General features: G+C 35.9%; 1 protein-coding gene across 1 annotated transcript in view; it reads left to right on the top strand.

The window, feature by feature from the left end:
* The window catches only part of LOC149781402 (ceramide-1-phosphate transfer protein-like), a 56,611-nt gene extending 50,798 nt beyond the window's left edge, over window positions 1-5,813 (top strand). Inside the window, exon 2 of the mRNA XM_089935499.1 lies at window positions 2,226-5,813. Coding sequence (XP_089791625.1) covers window positions 2,226-2,739 — 514 coding nt within the window. The 3' untranslated portion in view covers window positions 2,740-5,813. The remainder of the gene's footprint in view (window positions 1-2,225) is intronic.
* The last annotated feature ends 11,900 nt before the right edge of the window (window positions 5,814-17,713 follow it).

Here is a 17,713-nt window from a genome sequence, read left to right as displayed (position 1 = left end):
TGTCCGCAGTGTGTCATTTTTTATTGATGTCTAGCACTGGGCATGATACCGCAGGGATATAGTATCATGTCCCACCTGTTCATATTATCCCGACACCAGACCAATCAGTCCTAACACTATCCCCTTAATGCAAGGCAGTTGTTAGTACCAGTTTTGTAAGTCTTTGGTATGATTCGGCTGGGATTCGAACCCGCGACTTCCGCATCCGAGGCAGAAGAAAAGTTTATAATAAGCTGAATGATCCTTGTCATTGCAAATTATATGAAAACGTACTACAGGAAATGAAGTGAACACACAAAGACTACTTTTCAAATTGGAGAGAAAAAAATTGATCCAAAAGATCAAATCAGAAACAATATCAAAATGGACGGTGATAATAAACTTCATAGTGTGGATGATAATGTTATTGATATAGATTAGGTTATAGTTCGTTCCACACAGCGTTGCTAACTTTATCATATCTGTAACTCCGCAAATGTTTAGATGAACGTCATTAAATGTGGCTAAAGGTACCTAATTCGTTTCACACGAAGTATATCAAATACAATTATTCGTTTTGTTTAATCAGGATCACTCCTCTTGTTCATCTGTATTTGATTTGCTACCGCAACTCCGTTTATTTGACTAAAACGTTTAACAATGTAATAGACAGAGACACCGGTATAGCAACATTAATTGCAAGACACTGACTACTTTGTGTTGTTTTATTTCTATTTCTTTTTCATGTTCTAGTTTCTTGAACTTAATGAGTTTGAAAGTTATTAAACTAATACTTAACGCTGATAGAGGTAATCCTAACTTAAATGATACAAACCTAATAAAGTATATGATACCGTAGTTGTCATGTAGTCTTCTTTTAACCTGTATTCAGTGATAAATTGGTAGAAATCGGCACGCATAATGTTACTGCTGGGATGGCGGCATTTTACAATGACGGACAGTTTAGCTGGGATGACATTGACACAAGATCTGATCGATTTTCTTCAATTCGTTTTCCTTCATTTTTCCAGTTCCATTTTAGGCAAAATTTTAATAATTTTATCTCTTCGTATGCACCATTTGATAAATTAATTATTTGCAATTATTTGTGTGTTTCACTTTTAGTAGAAGAGAGGTAATTTATTCACTTCTACGAAACCTGTTTCGTTATGCAAGTTGTTTATCTGTCATTATAATTTCACGAAAATGGTAGAAGTTGGTCAGTCTAATCTACAGTTTGAATTACATAAAGATTACCTGAAAGATAATTGTGAATTAATTAGGTTATTAAAATAGGGAACTATATTTAAACGAACATGACCTATGTTTCGACTCCTCTAACTGTTGCTTTTATCGAATAATTAGTTACACATTATTTTAATAGAGATGATATAAAATCTCAATTAATTAGGTCCAGTTTGGAAACTGAGGGAAAACGTTCTACTACAACGAAGTAAACGTCGAATCAATAAAAAAAAAATTCTAGAAGGTGAGTCTGGATAAAATGTTATCACGTAACCATATAGTGAAAAAAGGGGAAAGTAATTTCTTAAGTCTTTAGGCAGGAAGGAAGAACTGAATTACTTGATACCTCCAAATGGTAAACAAACGAATAGTTGAACCCTAAGAAGTTGATACGTTTCCTACATTAACCCTGCATATGAAGTTAATGTTTTCGTACATTTCAAAAGCGAGAGACCAATTCAAAACACAGAAGAAATATAACCTAAATACGCATAATTCTCCATGTGAGATGATCACGGGAGAGAGAAATTAATTCTATGATTTTAAAGTATTTAAAGCAGAAAATGGAATATATTATTACCATGAAAAGACATTCAAATGGAGAATTTCCATAAGCAGTGGAAAGATTATTTTATTCGCAAAAGAAAAGATTATTAAGGGATATCTAAATGCTGTATAAATTGTAAATTCCAAAAATATCGTCTCTAAAATATGATGTTCAAATGTAGAACAAGTAAGGGGGGGGGGCGTAGTACATAGAGAGACAGGTGCAACCTTCAAAAAGATGAACTGCAAAAGCTGTTGGAAAATATTGAAGGCAACACTGAAGATGACTATTGATGTAAGTTGTACGTGTATTATACGAATGAATAAAGCCTATGCATTATTATAAAAGTTTAGTTTATAGATTCAAATCCAATATAAACATATGTTTCTTACTGCATTTGGAAACTACTACTACTACTACTTATTATTATTATTATTATTATTATTTCTTTCAGATTTTTCAAACTCACCGGTAGATTGTTCGGTTTTGTTGCACGAGATCTTGAAGGAAAAATCAAAGTTTTAGAAATCTTGCAAAAAGCTGACGAGAGCCAAAATTATGAAAGTGTCCAGTCTATGCTTGAATTTGAATGCGGGAGAGGAACTACATATACGAATGCCCTTTTACCTTCAGGGACAAGGACTCTATTAAGATTACACTGGGCATTGGAATTTATCGTTGAATTCATGGATAGAGTCTGCAAAAGCATGGACGAAGATACGACTTCTCATATTGCAGCAGAAGTATACAAAAAAACGTTGTCAAACCACCATCCTTGGTTTACGAGACAAATAGCAGCCCTGGCTATGTATCTACTTCCGAGCCGGAAGCAACTTATTCAAGTCATGTGCAAACAAGACTACGAAACCGTTCTAGGATTGTTAAATCGAGTTGCTGCAGCAGGAAGACGAGTATATAACACAACTCAGGCATTGTATGCAGAGAGAAACCTACTTAATATTCCTTAGGATTATTTATTTATGGGAATAGACACTTTACTTCTAAATTTATCTTTGATTCAGGTTATGCAGAATGTGAAATATTCATATTCACATTAAATTATCGACATTGCTCCGCTGTCTCGTACTAATGCATATTAACCTGACTAATCTGGCAAATAGGTCAGTGAGCATATCCAAATGACTTCAGCGAACAAAAGACGAGTGAACAGATGAGCAATTAACTGTCGAATTTTACAAAATCAAAACATGAGTAAATGTTGATTGTTCTCAACCCTGTCTGCCATCAAATCGTTGAGCTTTCAAATTTAATATTTCTTGAAATTATCAGAATATCTTGAGCAGCAGAGGCGGTGAACAATCCACTTGATAGAAGGTCCATTTTTGAAAAATAAAGCTTCCTACGAAAACGAAAAAATAAGGTCAATAATGTCAGCTCACAGACATAGATGATGCTCATCTTATTGACGTATGGTAGAATCGAATTACAAGTTCAAGATACAAGCATATATGTTTTACCTGCCGAAGTAGAAGGTAGACTTTTGAAAGCAGGTGATACAGCGTACGGAATTGGTGATCAAGTTGGTTTTGTTAATAATGGTGTCATGGCATTATTTAACAGTGCTGTGTACATGATTGACGGAAACAACATTGAATCGTGTCTCGAAAATGTTGATATTACTACGCCAATATTGGGTCTGACATGATACAGCGATGATTACACGAGGTCAGCTGGTCCGTCAATGATGTTTGCAAAGGTTACCACGTTAGACTAAATGCACCTGGGAAATAGTTGTATCGATGAACGAGTTGTTGTTGTTGTGTTGTGATTTGGATTTTTAACGTAGCTTTAACAATTTTTCAGTCATATCACTACGATGTGGCAGTTTATAGTGATGTCTAGCACTGGGTCATCATGCCGCAGACATGTAGCATGATGTCCCACCCAATCACATTATCCTGACACCAGGCTGAGCAGTCCTAACACTAACCCCTTGATACTGAGCGCCAAGCGAGGCAACTTTTAGTACCATTCTTTTAAGTCTTTGGTATGACTCGGCCGGGGATTGAACCCACGACCTCCCTCATCCGAGGCGGACGCTCTTATCACTTGGCCACTGAAGCGGTCCTATTCCATAATGAATTAGTAGATATATTAGAACTATTATATAATAACATAGACATTAGCGGAGAAATGTCAAAGAGCCTGAGGGAAGGGATAATCACGTTAATATATAAATGGAAGGGAGAAAAGGAAGAAAATTAAAAATTTGAGACCCATTACATTATTAAATACCGATTGTAAAATCCTAAGCAAAATTATAACTAATAGATTAAGACATTATTTAGATACAATACTAGATATAAATCAAAGTTGGGGGAATAAGGGAGAATTGTTTAAATAATACTTTATCTATTCGTGCAATAAAATAGATTTTTTTAAAAAATATTAAAGGTGAGAAAGGAGTCATGCCTCTCTATTCGATCAAGAAAAGGCTTGTGATCGGATAGAGCACTACTTCATTTTTAAAACTTTAGAAAAATGTGTCTTTACATCAATAATAATTGTAAACGTAGTCTTTGGTATGACTCTGCCGGGGATCTAACCCACGACCTCCCGCATCCGAGGCAGACGCTTTAACGACTAGGCCACCGGAGCGGTCATGTCGACGGACTAAAATTTCAACATAGGATTGTCGCACGTAGATCAATATTAAATGGAAGAGAAAGTTTTTCATGTATGATTCCATTATCACATAGCTTTGGATTTTGTAGAAATGTTAGAAAAGTTATATTTGGAGCTAAACACACTGTGGTACTTATTTTTTAAAAAAAGCCACTGAAAATGATGTAATCTGGCGACCTAACGCAGTTGATGCTGGTAAAGTAATACTAACAAAACTGTCTATGTGGATGCCGGTAATTACTCCATCGCTTGATGAAGAAGAAAAACTACCCGCCTTTATAAATTCGGGTGGTAAATCATTGTTATCATGGTTGACAATGACCACTGATAGCGTTCATAGTAAAGCTGCTGGGTTATTCACACGGCATATAGCATCACAGCAGGGAGTGTCAGCCACCAAGACATATCTTTATTGCTTTTCAGGAAAATGATAGAATATATTCAAAGGAACAAATTCAATGGTATTTTTACACACTTGGTATTTCTGAAGTTGCTTTAAGGATAAACGAACATGAAGAACTTTCTGAAGAAGTTCTGCTAAATTTTGATCAAGATCATGTTGCATGTGCTTATGATCGGTTGATGACATTTATGGAGCGTAATCGAAATGTTGACACTGGTTTGCAGATATCTCAGCGGGATTTCACAACATTATATCCAATCTATTAATTGTCGTTAGAAGATTTAGATTTATTCAGGCAATCTGTCGTTGATGTACATTTTCGAGCCCGTGTAGCTCGACTGACTGCTGATGGTTAAAGAGCAATCGCTGTTATTCTCTCAGACGAAGCAATGCTACTGTAATGTGTTGGTGGACGAATGGGAGTTATTGATGCTCCAGTAGAAAACATGTAATTAAAACTCTCACGATATTTATAATGTCATATTATCATGTTAGCGTTACTTTGACTCCTGGTCGGATTAAAAAGCTTCAATCAAATTCAGCAAAGAACTGCAGAATTTAAATATCACTATGAAAAGATCAGATAACAGGTTTGCAAAATAAACTATCAATCTCAGAACCTCAACTCAGATATTTCAATAGCGCCAAACAATCAAAAGCAGTCGTTAAACTCAATCTTTCTGGTGTCGCAGTTAAAGACTCAATTAAAACAAGTGGTATATGTCCACTTCTTGCAACTATTTCAGCCTAAATAGCCGCTTAAGCCCATCTGTTGAAAAAGCACTGTATTTGGAGCTGTTGGAACTGCTGCTTGGATGGCATTAACGAAAGCAACAAGACAAGGATTTACAAAAGGAGAAGGGGTCAAAGATTACCAGTAACCCCCTATCGATACGGAAAAGGACTGAGACTTCTATGAACAATTCGTTAATCCGACCAATGTCAAATTTTGATTTACTTGATGCTGCTAAAATATTAAATATATAAATTTCAGAGGTGTATTTATGCGTGATCAAATATCAACACAACCAAACAATATTGAAACAGGCATTATTAATCTCGATAATTGTTCTGGTCCTGTCGCTCATTAGGTGGCGTATGCGATTGATCGACGTGGAAATTATTTTTATTCGTATGGGTTGACTCCAGCAAAAGAATTTATAACTTATGTAAAATTAAAAAAATCTCCAGTCTGGTATTCAACATTACCAACACAAACAATAACCGATCCGCCAATATGTGGGCGTGAAGCAATTGGTGTAATCGAAGCTATATCTTCATGAACATTACCTCCTCATACACGAGTATATAAGTAGCCGCTTATCGTTTTAAACAGATCTTACAGTATAATGGTAGATATTTACGGAAGATCTTCTCTTAGTAAGACTCGAGGCAAACCTCAAGGCGACTTATCTAAATATGCAACCCATGACGAGATCAAGGATGAACTCGCTAATCTTCTGAGTCTTGCAAATGTAAACCAAAATGAAGTCATAGTTTTTTCAGGATACAAGGACGAATAAAGACGAGTAATATCCCGTTGACATATTTATGCAGGTTCCAGATGCAACAGAAGGTAACTTAGTGATGTTTAGTAAAAACGATAAAATTAAAAACTCAGATGAATCAAATCTATCAATCATAGGAGAAATTGCTTGACGTATCAGAAAAACTGGAGATATAATGTACGGCGATCTCAATATGAGTAAAAAATATAATTATTAATGTGAGAGAATCATAATCAGATGATGATATGGTAAGGAAAAGATATATAGATAGCAACAACAACATGATCATAACTGAGATCAATGATAGTTTATTAACCGCAGGTGATACAATGACGGGTTCTCTTAATATGACTAATAATAAAATTGCTGTTCTTGGAGAACCAGAATCAAGTGATGACGCTGCAACAAAGAAATGTGTCGATGATAGCAACATTCCGATGATGAACTCGTTAATGACAATCAACGGTGGAATGGCCACATTTAGATCTGAATACTCTAATCATGTACAAACGTTTTTTAAAGTTTCATAGAAATATAAATAGAGCCATTAACAAATTGTAAGGAAATCCGGCAGACATCGACATTAAGCACTCTGATATAAAAACAATTACCGATCGTTACTATATACGGTAACATCTGGATCAACATTATGGTCACCACTCAATAAATCCAATAAACATCACGCTGAGGTTACCGGTATGTATAGATTTTCAGTATTCGGCATTACAACATATACAATATATACTGCAATTTCACGGCGTTTCCCACTAACTGGGTCATCTGGATGTATGTTAGTGATGTTAAATTAAAATGACGAGGTAATATTCGTGGTGGAACCCGAAGAAAAAAAGGTAACCCCATGTTGTTTTATTGGTGTCTAGAATTAGTTGCTAAATTCACACCTACTTAAAATATAAAGAGCTCCCCAATCAACGTTCAACATTACAGATACAATCAAGCACGAGAATAGCAAACAAAACAACAACATAAATATCGTTGACGAATATACAGTAAAAGTAAAAATAAATATCGCAGACGTGTAATTGCTGTTGACATAATTGTATATTTGGCGTCTGCTGTTATTGTTGGAACCGGTGTATTATTATCAACAATAACAATGACATCACCAGAAGTTGTAACAATTTGTGTTTCAGCTGCAACAACAATTGCCGGTATTCTTAATAATATCGCAAAACAAAACGCACGTGTGCAAACACAAAATTACATGATCATATAATAAAATTACATGCAGCGATGTTAGCATACTCCAATTATCCTAATTATTATCAACAAGCCTTAGTGATGGAAAAATATCCGATTTTGAGTTCACAGAGATGAATAAAATTTACAAGGGAGTAATGACTTTGATAGAATCCACGCCGGATTTAGAAAATCAGGATTTAAATAAGAATGTCAACTACGAACGAGTTACTTCAGCAGATTGTCGTTAATACTACTCCGTCAAAACAACGATGATATCGGTGAGTTCTGATAATCCAGAATTTAGTGTTAACTTTCCAGCTGCAAGAAATAGCGCTAGCACGATTACGAGTATATTACAGCTGGTTAAATATCAGATCAAAATCATTTGGTGGATTACCAGCAAATCATTCACTGGTATTTGCAAATACAAATAAAAATGAGGGAACTCCCGATTGGCAAGTTGTTAGAATTCACATAGGTAATTATCAAGTTGAACAAATCAATGATGAATTCAAGCGCAGAACCAAATCTATAACTGGAAAATAATATAACAAAATAGCTATTACGGTTCACGAACCAACTTTATCAGCTGCGATAGAAATAATTTCATAAGATTATGTTGTAGATGTTTATCAATAGTCAATTAGATCTGTTTTAGGTTGGCCTGCGGTAGCACCTGTTTATCAGGGACCACCGAAGCCTCAAAGAGATGATTTCTCTATTAACGAATTTTTATAATAAATCCTCCAGAATATCGAAAAGTATCTCCACTACACCCTAATTTTCAGTATCTCCATCCTAATTCTCTAGTCAGACGTGATGAAAATGATTTGTTTATTGTTCATGAAAGAATATTTAAATCACTATCTAGCAAAATTAAAGATGAGCATCCAAAGATATCAGTAGCACTAGAACGGTTATTTAATAATTATTTTCTGGAGTATCCTAATGAAAATCTAAACATAAAAATCATTGAAACAATACAATTCATTTAAATCAAATTACATCAGATCTTGAGTATATTAATCAAGCTAATGTTGATATTTTAAAAAGTAATACAAGTATTTTATCACCAGAAAAAAATATTTAGTTATAAAGAAATATTTCGCAATTATTATAAAATAACCAAAACCGATCTAGCAACCACCAGTGATGTTGTTGAAATATTTTCCTAATGACACATACGACACTTTGACGTTGACAGAATCGATATTAGTTTCGGCCACAGACGAGAAAATGTCGCACTGACATGTCTTGAATGTAACAGACGTAGCGGCGCTATCGTCCCTTCCTAGTGGCAGAGGTCGAATCACCGCAAGTGTCTTCTACTCCGAATCCAACTTGGTGGTAATTGGGTGTCTTTAGGAACTACTTGTAACTGTTCACGGACAAATTCACGTTGAGGAGCTGTTAAATCTAATCTGTAGATTAAAGGCCGGCCAGTAGATCTTACCACGCTGAAAATTGTATGTGTGGTTACACTCCAGACGGGATCAGTTGCTCTTTTTTCACTGCCCTCAGGTTAACCTATTTCATATAAATACCTGACTGTCACGTTGTTGCCCAGCAATGGACTCTCTTAATGACTCGTGGCTGAGTTGCGCCTGCGCGGAATATGTTTCTTCGAGATTGCATCGATTGGTTCCATAACAATTTTATGGGCGACTTCGTTGTTTAATCCGGTTATCACGTGAGTAGTTTTGTAACCCATTTACGAGATCTGTCCTTGCTCAGTAATTCTTGGACATAATGATGTCCAAACAATCGCTCAACAAGTGTTCGATTAAATGGTTCAACGATTCCTGATCACGATGTAGCGCGATGTGGCCGCGTCTTATTCTAACGTTATGTTCTTGCATTAGCTTCGTTACTGTGCCTATAAATTCTTTGCCAGGATCAACATGTAGCAACTGTGGCCAACGTAGGCGATCCACTAATTCGTTCAAACGCGATTGCGACTTCAGTTGTTGTTTAAGTCCATAGCGGTTCTGATTTTTTGTATTTACTTGCAAAGTCGACGATAGTCAATACGTATTTGTATGTCGCCGTTTACGTGATGTGCTAATGACGTCATGTGGTAAAACCAATATAACTGCATGATGCACTTCGTTGGGCGTGCTGACATCAAACCGTCCGTGCTGAATTAAGTCTATAATCATGTTCTTTTGTTATCGCCAATCTAATTGATCAGTCACTGTAGTGATCCGTGGTAAATTCATCAATCAGTGCCCGATATTCCCTGTTGTCCATGACGGCACTGGTAAATAAACGCTGACAAACATCAGCCGCTTCATTGATGATTTCTTAGGAATTATTGCCGGCTCGTCTTCCACCAATCAGAACCTCTAGTCGATCAACATCAGCAAGATGTTATTGGGACAAAGTTTATTTTGAATTATCGGCGATTCATGGATCACATTACCACCTTGTTTCTCATCACGTCGATGTGTTTTAACATCACGAGTACAATGAAACTTCATCGTGCGGATCCGGTTGTGCTTTAGGAAAGCGCGGGGGGGGGGGCTCCTTTTACGCGGCTTTTTCTGTTCCTTTTTATTTCCGATCTAGTTTGCAGACCTGATTTTCTCCTTTCTTTTATTTCTTCAAGTTGACCATCCTTTCTTCTTGTCTTCGTCTAATTTCTTTATTTTCTTGCTCAAATTACTCATGTACTATCTTGTCAAAGTTTATAAATTCATCATTGTTATCTCTGACTTGCGAATCACCGGGGACAATGCGATACACGTATTAACGTTAATCAGCACGACTTTTTATACTTTTTAACATATTCAGGTTTAACACATTTTTCTTTTTCATCCCACCCAAACAGCCATTTTAAATATTTGTTTTGGATCACTGATAGCTGTAATACATTCTTAAGTAAATGTATCCATAACATTAGTTCTACCTTTTGGTGGTGGTGGCGGAACTGGTGGTGGTGGGAGTTGAAGTCGGCTAGCAGTAACAGCAGGTAATGTCTCAGGAGTATTTTGTGCTGCCTTAGTTGCTATATCCATTTTGGGGCTGGTTCAACAATTGGTTTAAGTAACTGTTCTCTACCTTCTTTAAATTCCACATCAGCTTCCTGACGTTGTTTCAGCTGCAGTTTGACAAAATCACGGACTGGAATATATTTCTTAAGTGCATCTAGCCGTTATGTAGCCGTAAACGATTCCATAGTAAGAGCAGACTCACTCATTATTAGTAATATGCGATGATTTAATTACATATCACTAGTCAGTTGACCTAAAAGATTTCAGTATATCAGTAACATAACTATTTTTTCAATTACAATGAGTTGCCGGAATGACAATTCGACTCACAATTTAGAGGTCCCCAAGTCCCGTGTCGACCTAAAATACAAATATCACAGCCTAACCTAAATTTATCTTCGATGCATTGACCTGCTAACAATAATACAGGGCTCAAGCGAAATCAATACCAGTTAGATTATACATGATTTGTGATTCAAAGCACAAATTTCTCTGTCTATAAATGCGTGTATACAGATAAAATATTGTCTGTTTATAAGCGCGCTTGTACTAATACATTCTCTCTTTAAAAATGCGAATATATTAATACAATTATCTATGATCACCTCTGGTATAGTTCAAGTAATTCATTTTAACTCTATATTCTTAACAGAGCCGATAGTAATGTGGTTACAGTCAAGGACAGACAATCTTTCGATCGACATGTGGAAACGTACTTCATGCTCGATCCCAGGAACACGCGACTGACAAGATTTGTTGGCGTCAGTTATTGGAGCAAATGAAAATGGGTAAATGTAAAATGTGCCTGTCCTCCCCCTAACCTAAAAAGGGTGTCTATGTTATAGCACCCGTGCTTCACTTAGGTGTGTGTGTGCGTGTGTGTGTGTGATTACAAATTAAAATTTCAGACTGGACAGCCCTCTTAATCTCTAAATAAAATTTCTAAAATTTCGTTTCCCACTTAGCGATCCGCGAGGGAGTGTTCAGGAGCAATAAAGGAAAAACAAAACACAAAAAGCAACAATTACGCGTGAAATGTATTCAATAGATATTCGACATCATGTCACCTTAGGCGTGGCAATCTCCTTTTGCCATTTTTGTTGTTATTGTTGTTGCTGTTTTAACCAGATTTGATACAAACCTCATATTTACATTTGGAAGAAATAAATCAGCATTGCAACAGGTAAAATTAACATTCTCACAATAGACCGGACTGTAAAATGGGAAGTTGACGGGAGGATCCTCTCAAGTACGAAGCCAATTTTTTTGGTCCCTCTCCCCGTTGCTGCTGCTCGTAACAAAGAAAATTAGGACTATGCGTCAGTGACTTGAGAGATTGAGAGCTGGCAAGTCTAAATGTATCCCTTAACCCTCAATTCATTTACGAATTCTTCTAATTTTCTTTATAGGACTCACGTTTCTAATTCAGTTCTCGTATTAAACCTATGCACATGACATGTTATTAAAAATTCAATAACCTTAAAGTTCTGAGTGCTCATCAGAATATATGAAACCTGGATGACAGCTTCGGTATAGAAAAAAATGTACGAGTAACGGCATTTTCTGGACCTACGTGTATTTGAAACGCGTGCTTTCAATTCCGCACCAAAGAGTCAGGTGCTAATTTCAATAATAGTGTTCCAAACTCGTGACTGTTAAGAGACTGAAATACCATCAATAATACTGTAGTGTAAGCCTTAATCTAATTAGCTTGATAATATCACTTGACAATAAAAGTAATCAGATATTCCACACTTAATTAGAACTGATACACACCAACAGCTGGTTTATGTTAAACATTGACTAGGGTTTATGTTCCATGGAAAACATGCTCTAAAGGAAGTCTTTACTCCCCTTCCTAGCTGTATTGATATCTTGTATTTAATAAACAGTACAGTACGCCTTCTACAGTTATTCTCCAATAGCAAATAACATTACATACTGGCAGCGGTATAAAAAAAGAGGATTGAAATTATCAGAATTGAAAATGGCTTCATTTCTATGTACAAATCCGAACAAGTTTGACTTTTTGAGAACTGAAACTTGGGAAAAGTGGTTTCAGCGCTTTGAACGTTTTCGTCAAGCGTCTGGACATAGTGAAAAAGAGGACGAAATTCAAGTAAATACCATGATTTTTTCCATGGGAAGTGAGGCTGATGACATTTTGTCATCGTTCAACCTGACAGAGGAAGATCAACAGAAGTGCAAGCCCGTGACAGATAGATTCATGCGATATTTCTTTCCAAAGAGAAATGTAATTTTTGAAAGGACAAAATTTAATCAAAGAAAACAGGAAGAGGGAGAAACATTAGACAGTGTTGTTACAGCTATTTATGTTTTTGCAGATAGCTGTAATTTCGGGCCACTACATAATTAAATGATCAGAGATCGACTTGTAGTTGGACTACGAGATTCAATACTGTCAGAAACATTGCAGATAGATGCAAATAAAACTCTAGAGTCTGCCGTTAATCATGCTCGACCAAATGAGGCTGTGAAAAAGCACCAATCAAGTATACGAGCAGCTGGAGAACGAATGACTGCAATAGATGCAGGAAAATCGTCTTCACTGAAATATGGGAAACAGAAACATAAAATCCGAAAAGTTCAACAGAATAGCGCTAGCATCAAAGGATGTATGAGATGTCGAATGAAAGTTGATCATTCTCGAGACCAATGTCCAGCAAGAGAAGCAGAATGTTACAAGTGTAAGAAAAGGGGACACTATGCAAAATGCTGTCTGTCAAAATTAGCAATTCGCGCAATAGAATCGAGGGTGGAACCTGGATTTCTAGGGACTATTAGCACAAAGAAGGGTCAGTCGTGGGTAAAGCGTCTGAGATTGAACAACGCTTCACGTTTATTCAAGACTGATGCTGGAGCTGCTGTGACTAATTCCTGAGACGGATTTACGAAAAATCGGAGACCAAAAACTATCAAAGTCTGATCGAAAACTGTATGGACCTGGAAACTCCGAACTTAAAGTGCTGAGAAATTTGCATGTGGACTTGAATCGAACAATGCGTTCAATATACAAGACCTATTTGTTGTAAAGGGACTGAATCATGCACTCTTGGGCAGGCCGTGATTCAGGCTCTCACGATTAATGAACAGGTAAATATATCCTCAGTAAATTCCTCAGATAAAAACTCATAAAATGCAAGCAAAAGTCACGATAAATCTATACATTTAGATAAGGATCATCGCGAGAAACTCTCAAATTTGTTTAAAGGTCTAGGGGAAACAAGATGATTCAATAACATAACTCTGGCCACAAATGCCACAACTTATGCCTTATCTACCCAAAGAAAGGTTCATATCCCTTGACTGAATAAAGTTCAAGAGGAGTTGGGTAGAATGGAAAACATGGGTGCTATTTCAAAAGTAGATGAGTCCTATGGCAAATTATCTACCACAGCCTAAACCAATTAAGTACGCACATTTCGATTTCAGCACTCTTAATGAAGTTCATCAAGCAGATTTTTTTTTTACCACACGATACTATTAAAAATGATAGACGTCAGCCATGCACATACAAATATGAGTTAACCGTCGTTGACGTTGCAAGTAAGTATAAAGAAGCAGAACTACTTTCAACTAAAACAGAACCTGAAGCTGTATCCGCTTTGGACGAATTTTGTATCAACGAATTTATTGGTGCAGTATCATCTCTGATGAAAACACATAACGTCAAAATCAGACAAGGACGTACCTCAATTCATCGCGATCGGGCAATTGTTGAACGATTTAATCGAACACTTGCTGAGCGGTTATTTGGATAACAATATGCGAAGGAAATGATTCAAAAAGATATGATATCTCGCAAATGGGTTGCGAGATTACCAAACGTGATAGCTGCGTTAAATAATGAAATTACTCGTGCGATTTCTATGAAATCCATCAATGCGATCACATATACCAATGCAACGACATGAATTCTCAAAGCAACCAGTATTAGCTAATGTGACTGTAAGATATTTATATGAATCCGGTGAACTTAAAGGAGGTAATAAAACGAATGACTAATCCTATATCGAGTATTACGAAACACATAAAATTTCCAGTGTGATAAGATCTACGGGTAGACCTGCAATCTACAGACTAGATTCAATTGCTCCTCAACGTGGATTTGTACGTCAACAATTACAAGGAATTCATGAAGACACACAATTATCACCGCATTCACTTCGGTAAACTAGCACATCGTGGTTGATTACACTCAAGACAGGTAAGCATCATACTTGCGCGTGTGTGACCAACACTGCTATAAATTCTATAAACGGTAAACTGTAATGGATTATTACTTGAATAATGTCATAACATTACCGAGCTACAGCTTGCACAATGATTATTTTGCTGTTGTTTCAGCGTCATGATAAATTCAACGTTGAGATTAAAGTCATGTTTATAACTAACCAATATTTTCTTACTATATCATCGCTATTGTTAGCAGCAGTTTGACTATTATTTTCTGTGAAGTCAATGACAATTTTCAGCAGCTGAGATATTCTTCTGACTCAAGACACTGGGAGGTAAACTAAGTTTGACTATTTGATATCATCATCGACGATCCAAACATTTGTATCAGAGATGGCTAATCCTTGTGATGAATGAATCGAATCGTCACTGAGTATCCTAGCATCCATATAATTTTGTTCATAGTTAACGCGCTCTCGACAACACTGACAGGAAATAAAACATTATAATTTAATACAAAAGTTTATATCTCTGACGATCCTGATATATCAATGTGGATATTTTGTCGTTGTGTACCTGCTGGTCGATAACACAATGTACGGGTAGATTTGAAAACTTTTCTTTATGTAACATAACTAATTGTTGCTGAAGTGTATCACAAACTATCAAATCAGCAGGTCTCCATAAATTCCAGAATTTGTTTATAGGAGTTTCTGAAATTATTTCACGCATTATTTCACATTGAATTTGATTCGGTTGTAGTTTTATTAATTTCTTAAATTCTCTTAATTCTGGATCAAGCGCTCTATGATCATCAGTTATTTCTTCATAATAATTTTCAAGGTTTTTTCAGCAATTTTTGTGGAGACAATCCAGCAAAAGGTGGTGGTTGACCATGGTCGTCACACATTATCACTGCAGTATTATTTGTCAACAATCAAAAAATATGTTTAACGTTTTTAATCAAACGGTGCATATTTCATTCCAAACAATAATCCTTGGAATATATTTTAGCCCATTCATTCATGAGTCCATTTATATCCCTTCCATTGAAAGAATTTGTGATAAGTACATGATTTAATATTTCTTTCTTACATTTCTCTTGCGAGTCTGTGTAATTTGTAATACAAGTATAACAAAAGTCCGAAATAATTCAATCAAACGAGTTGTTTTACCAGAAACTCCAGACCCATTGAGATAAACTGTTTTATGTCTAGCTGCAGGATCATATACCGATGGCGCAAATTACAATTTTTATATTTGATTTTAAAAAAATAATAAATATCCTTAATTTCAACGTCGGTGGATTTAGAATAATTAAGTATATTTTCTTGTTTTATTCTCCATTCACCCCATAAGGCATAAGTGCCGATATGTAATTACTCTTGCAATCTTGTATTTTTGTTATTAATATAAGATGAATCCGTAGCGACTCTGACAGAAAAGTCAGAAACTATGTGTTTCATCGATAATAGATTTATCGAAACGTACGCGAGCATTGAAGCTCTTAAATGAGTAAACTGCGGTGACTCACCATCAATGTAACTCACAACTGTACCTAATTTAGTTCCGTCTGATAAATTAACATTACTTAGACTTGTAAATGTGTTTCTATTAGTTGCATCAGTAATTATAAAATCGAGTTCAGCATCATCTGTAATTAATCCTGTACAATGTCAATTATGATTATATGATCCTCCTTGGGTATTTTATTCTCAAAATCATTTATATCAGGATTTTCATCATAATATTGCTTTTATTGTGGTAACCAAACATGTTTCTGTGAACTATATGATGTATTTTCTTCACTTACAATCAACGATATTAATATTTTTACATCGAGCATATATCGTACTAATACTGTTGGCTCCCACATTGTTCCTGAAAAATGTTTGCCAAACCGGACATAACAAATCGCATGAAGATCTTCGGGAAACTTAAATGACTCGATACAACCAAATCAAGTCAGGTCAAAACCTGGTAATGGTCCATTTATCGATACTCTGGTCATCTGTGTTTTAGATGTCCAAATCGCTCAAAATACTTAGAATACTCTCCTATACCAAGAAAACGTCCGGGATAACATGCAAACATATCAACCAAAATAACATCTATATAATCGTATCTGGTATTCGATAATCCACCGTGTCCGTATTCGACACAACTCGATATTATCTCCTTGAGAAAAGCAAATGTAGTAGGCTTTCTGTCTAGCAAAATGAGAAGGGACAGATGCAATCGTAAAACAATTACTGAGCAATAATTCATGCATGACATCGTCATGGCTGTATTTTGACGCGATATATTTCATTTCTTCGTAGAGAGATTATGTGCGATAAATCTCTCCATTAGGTCGTACAAACTGATAATAGTTTCCATCATCAGAACTCTGAAATAAACATACTGAAATATATCTCCTTGGCAAAATTTAGCAATTCGATCTTGTTGAAATAGTGTTGCTGCATTAGTCCACGCATGCACATTATGGTCAATAATTTTAATCCAAGTTTCTTTGGATTTATACATCGATTCGTACAAAATCTCTTATGGTATCGTTTTTACCATTATCAGACATTTTAATTTCTTTCCTAGCTCAGATGTGCTGTGATGTTATATGCCATGTAAATAAACTAGCAACTTCAACTTGAAATAATGTATGTTGTCATCGTCAACCATGATGCAATCGTAAAACAATTACTGAGCAATAATTCATGCATGACATCGTCATGGCTGTATTTACCACGTTGACTCATAAAAGAGAGTAACCGTTGTTCTTCGTCGATCGATGGAGTCGTTATTGGCATCCACAACGAAAGTTTTGTTAGTTTCACTAAACATTCACCAAATGCGCCGAGTCGCCAGATTGCATGATTGTCGTTGTCTTTTCTAAGAAGTTCAACTGTATGCTTGGTTCCGAAAATAACCTTTCTGACATGTCTACAAAATCCAAATATATGTGATAGTGGAATCACACATGAAAATTCTTTTTCAT

Source organism: Sinohyriopsis cumingii, chromosome 15, assembly GCF_028554795.1.
Source record: "Sinohyriopsis cumingii isolate HCF-2022 chromosome 15, ASM2855479v2, whole genome shotgun sequence".
NCBI classification, from domain to species: domain Eukaryota; kingdom Metazoa; phylum Mollusca; class Bivalvia; order Unionida; family Unionidae; genus Sinohyriopsis; species Sinohyriopsis cumingii.
The sequence above is the reverse complement of the archived record's forward strand: the minus strand, read 5'-3'. Positions and strand labels throughout refer to the sequence as shown.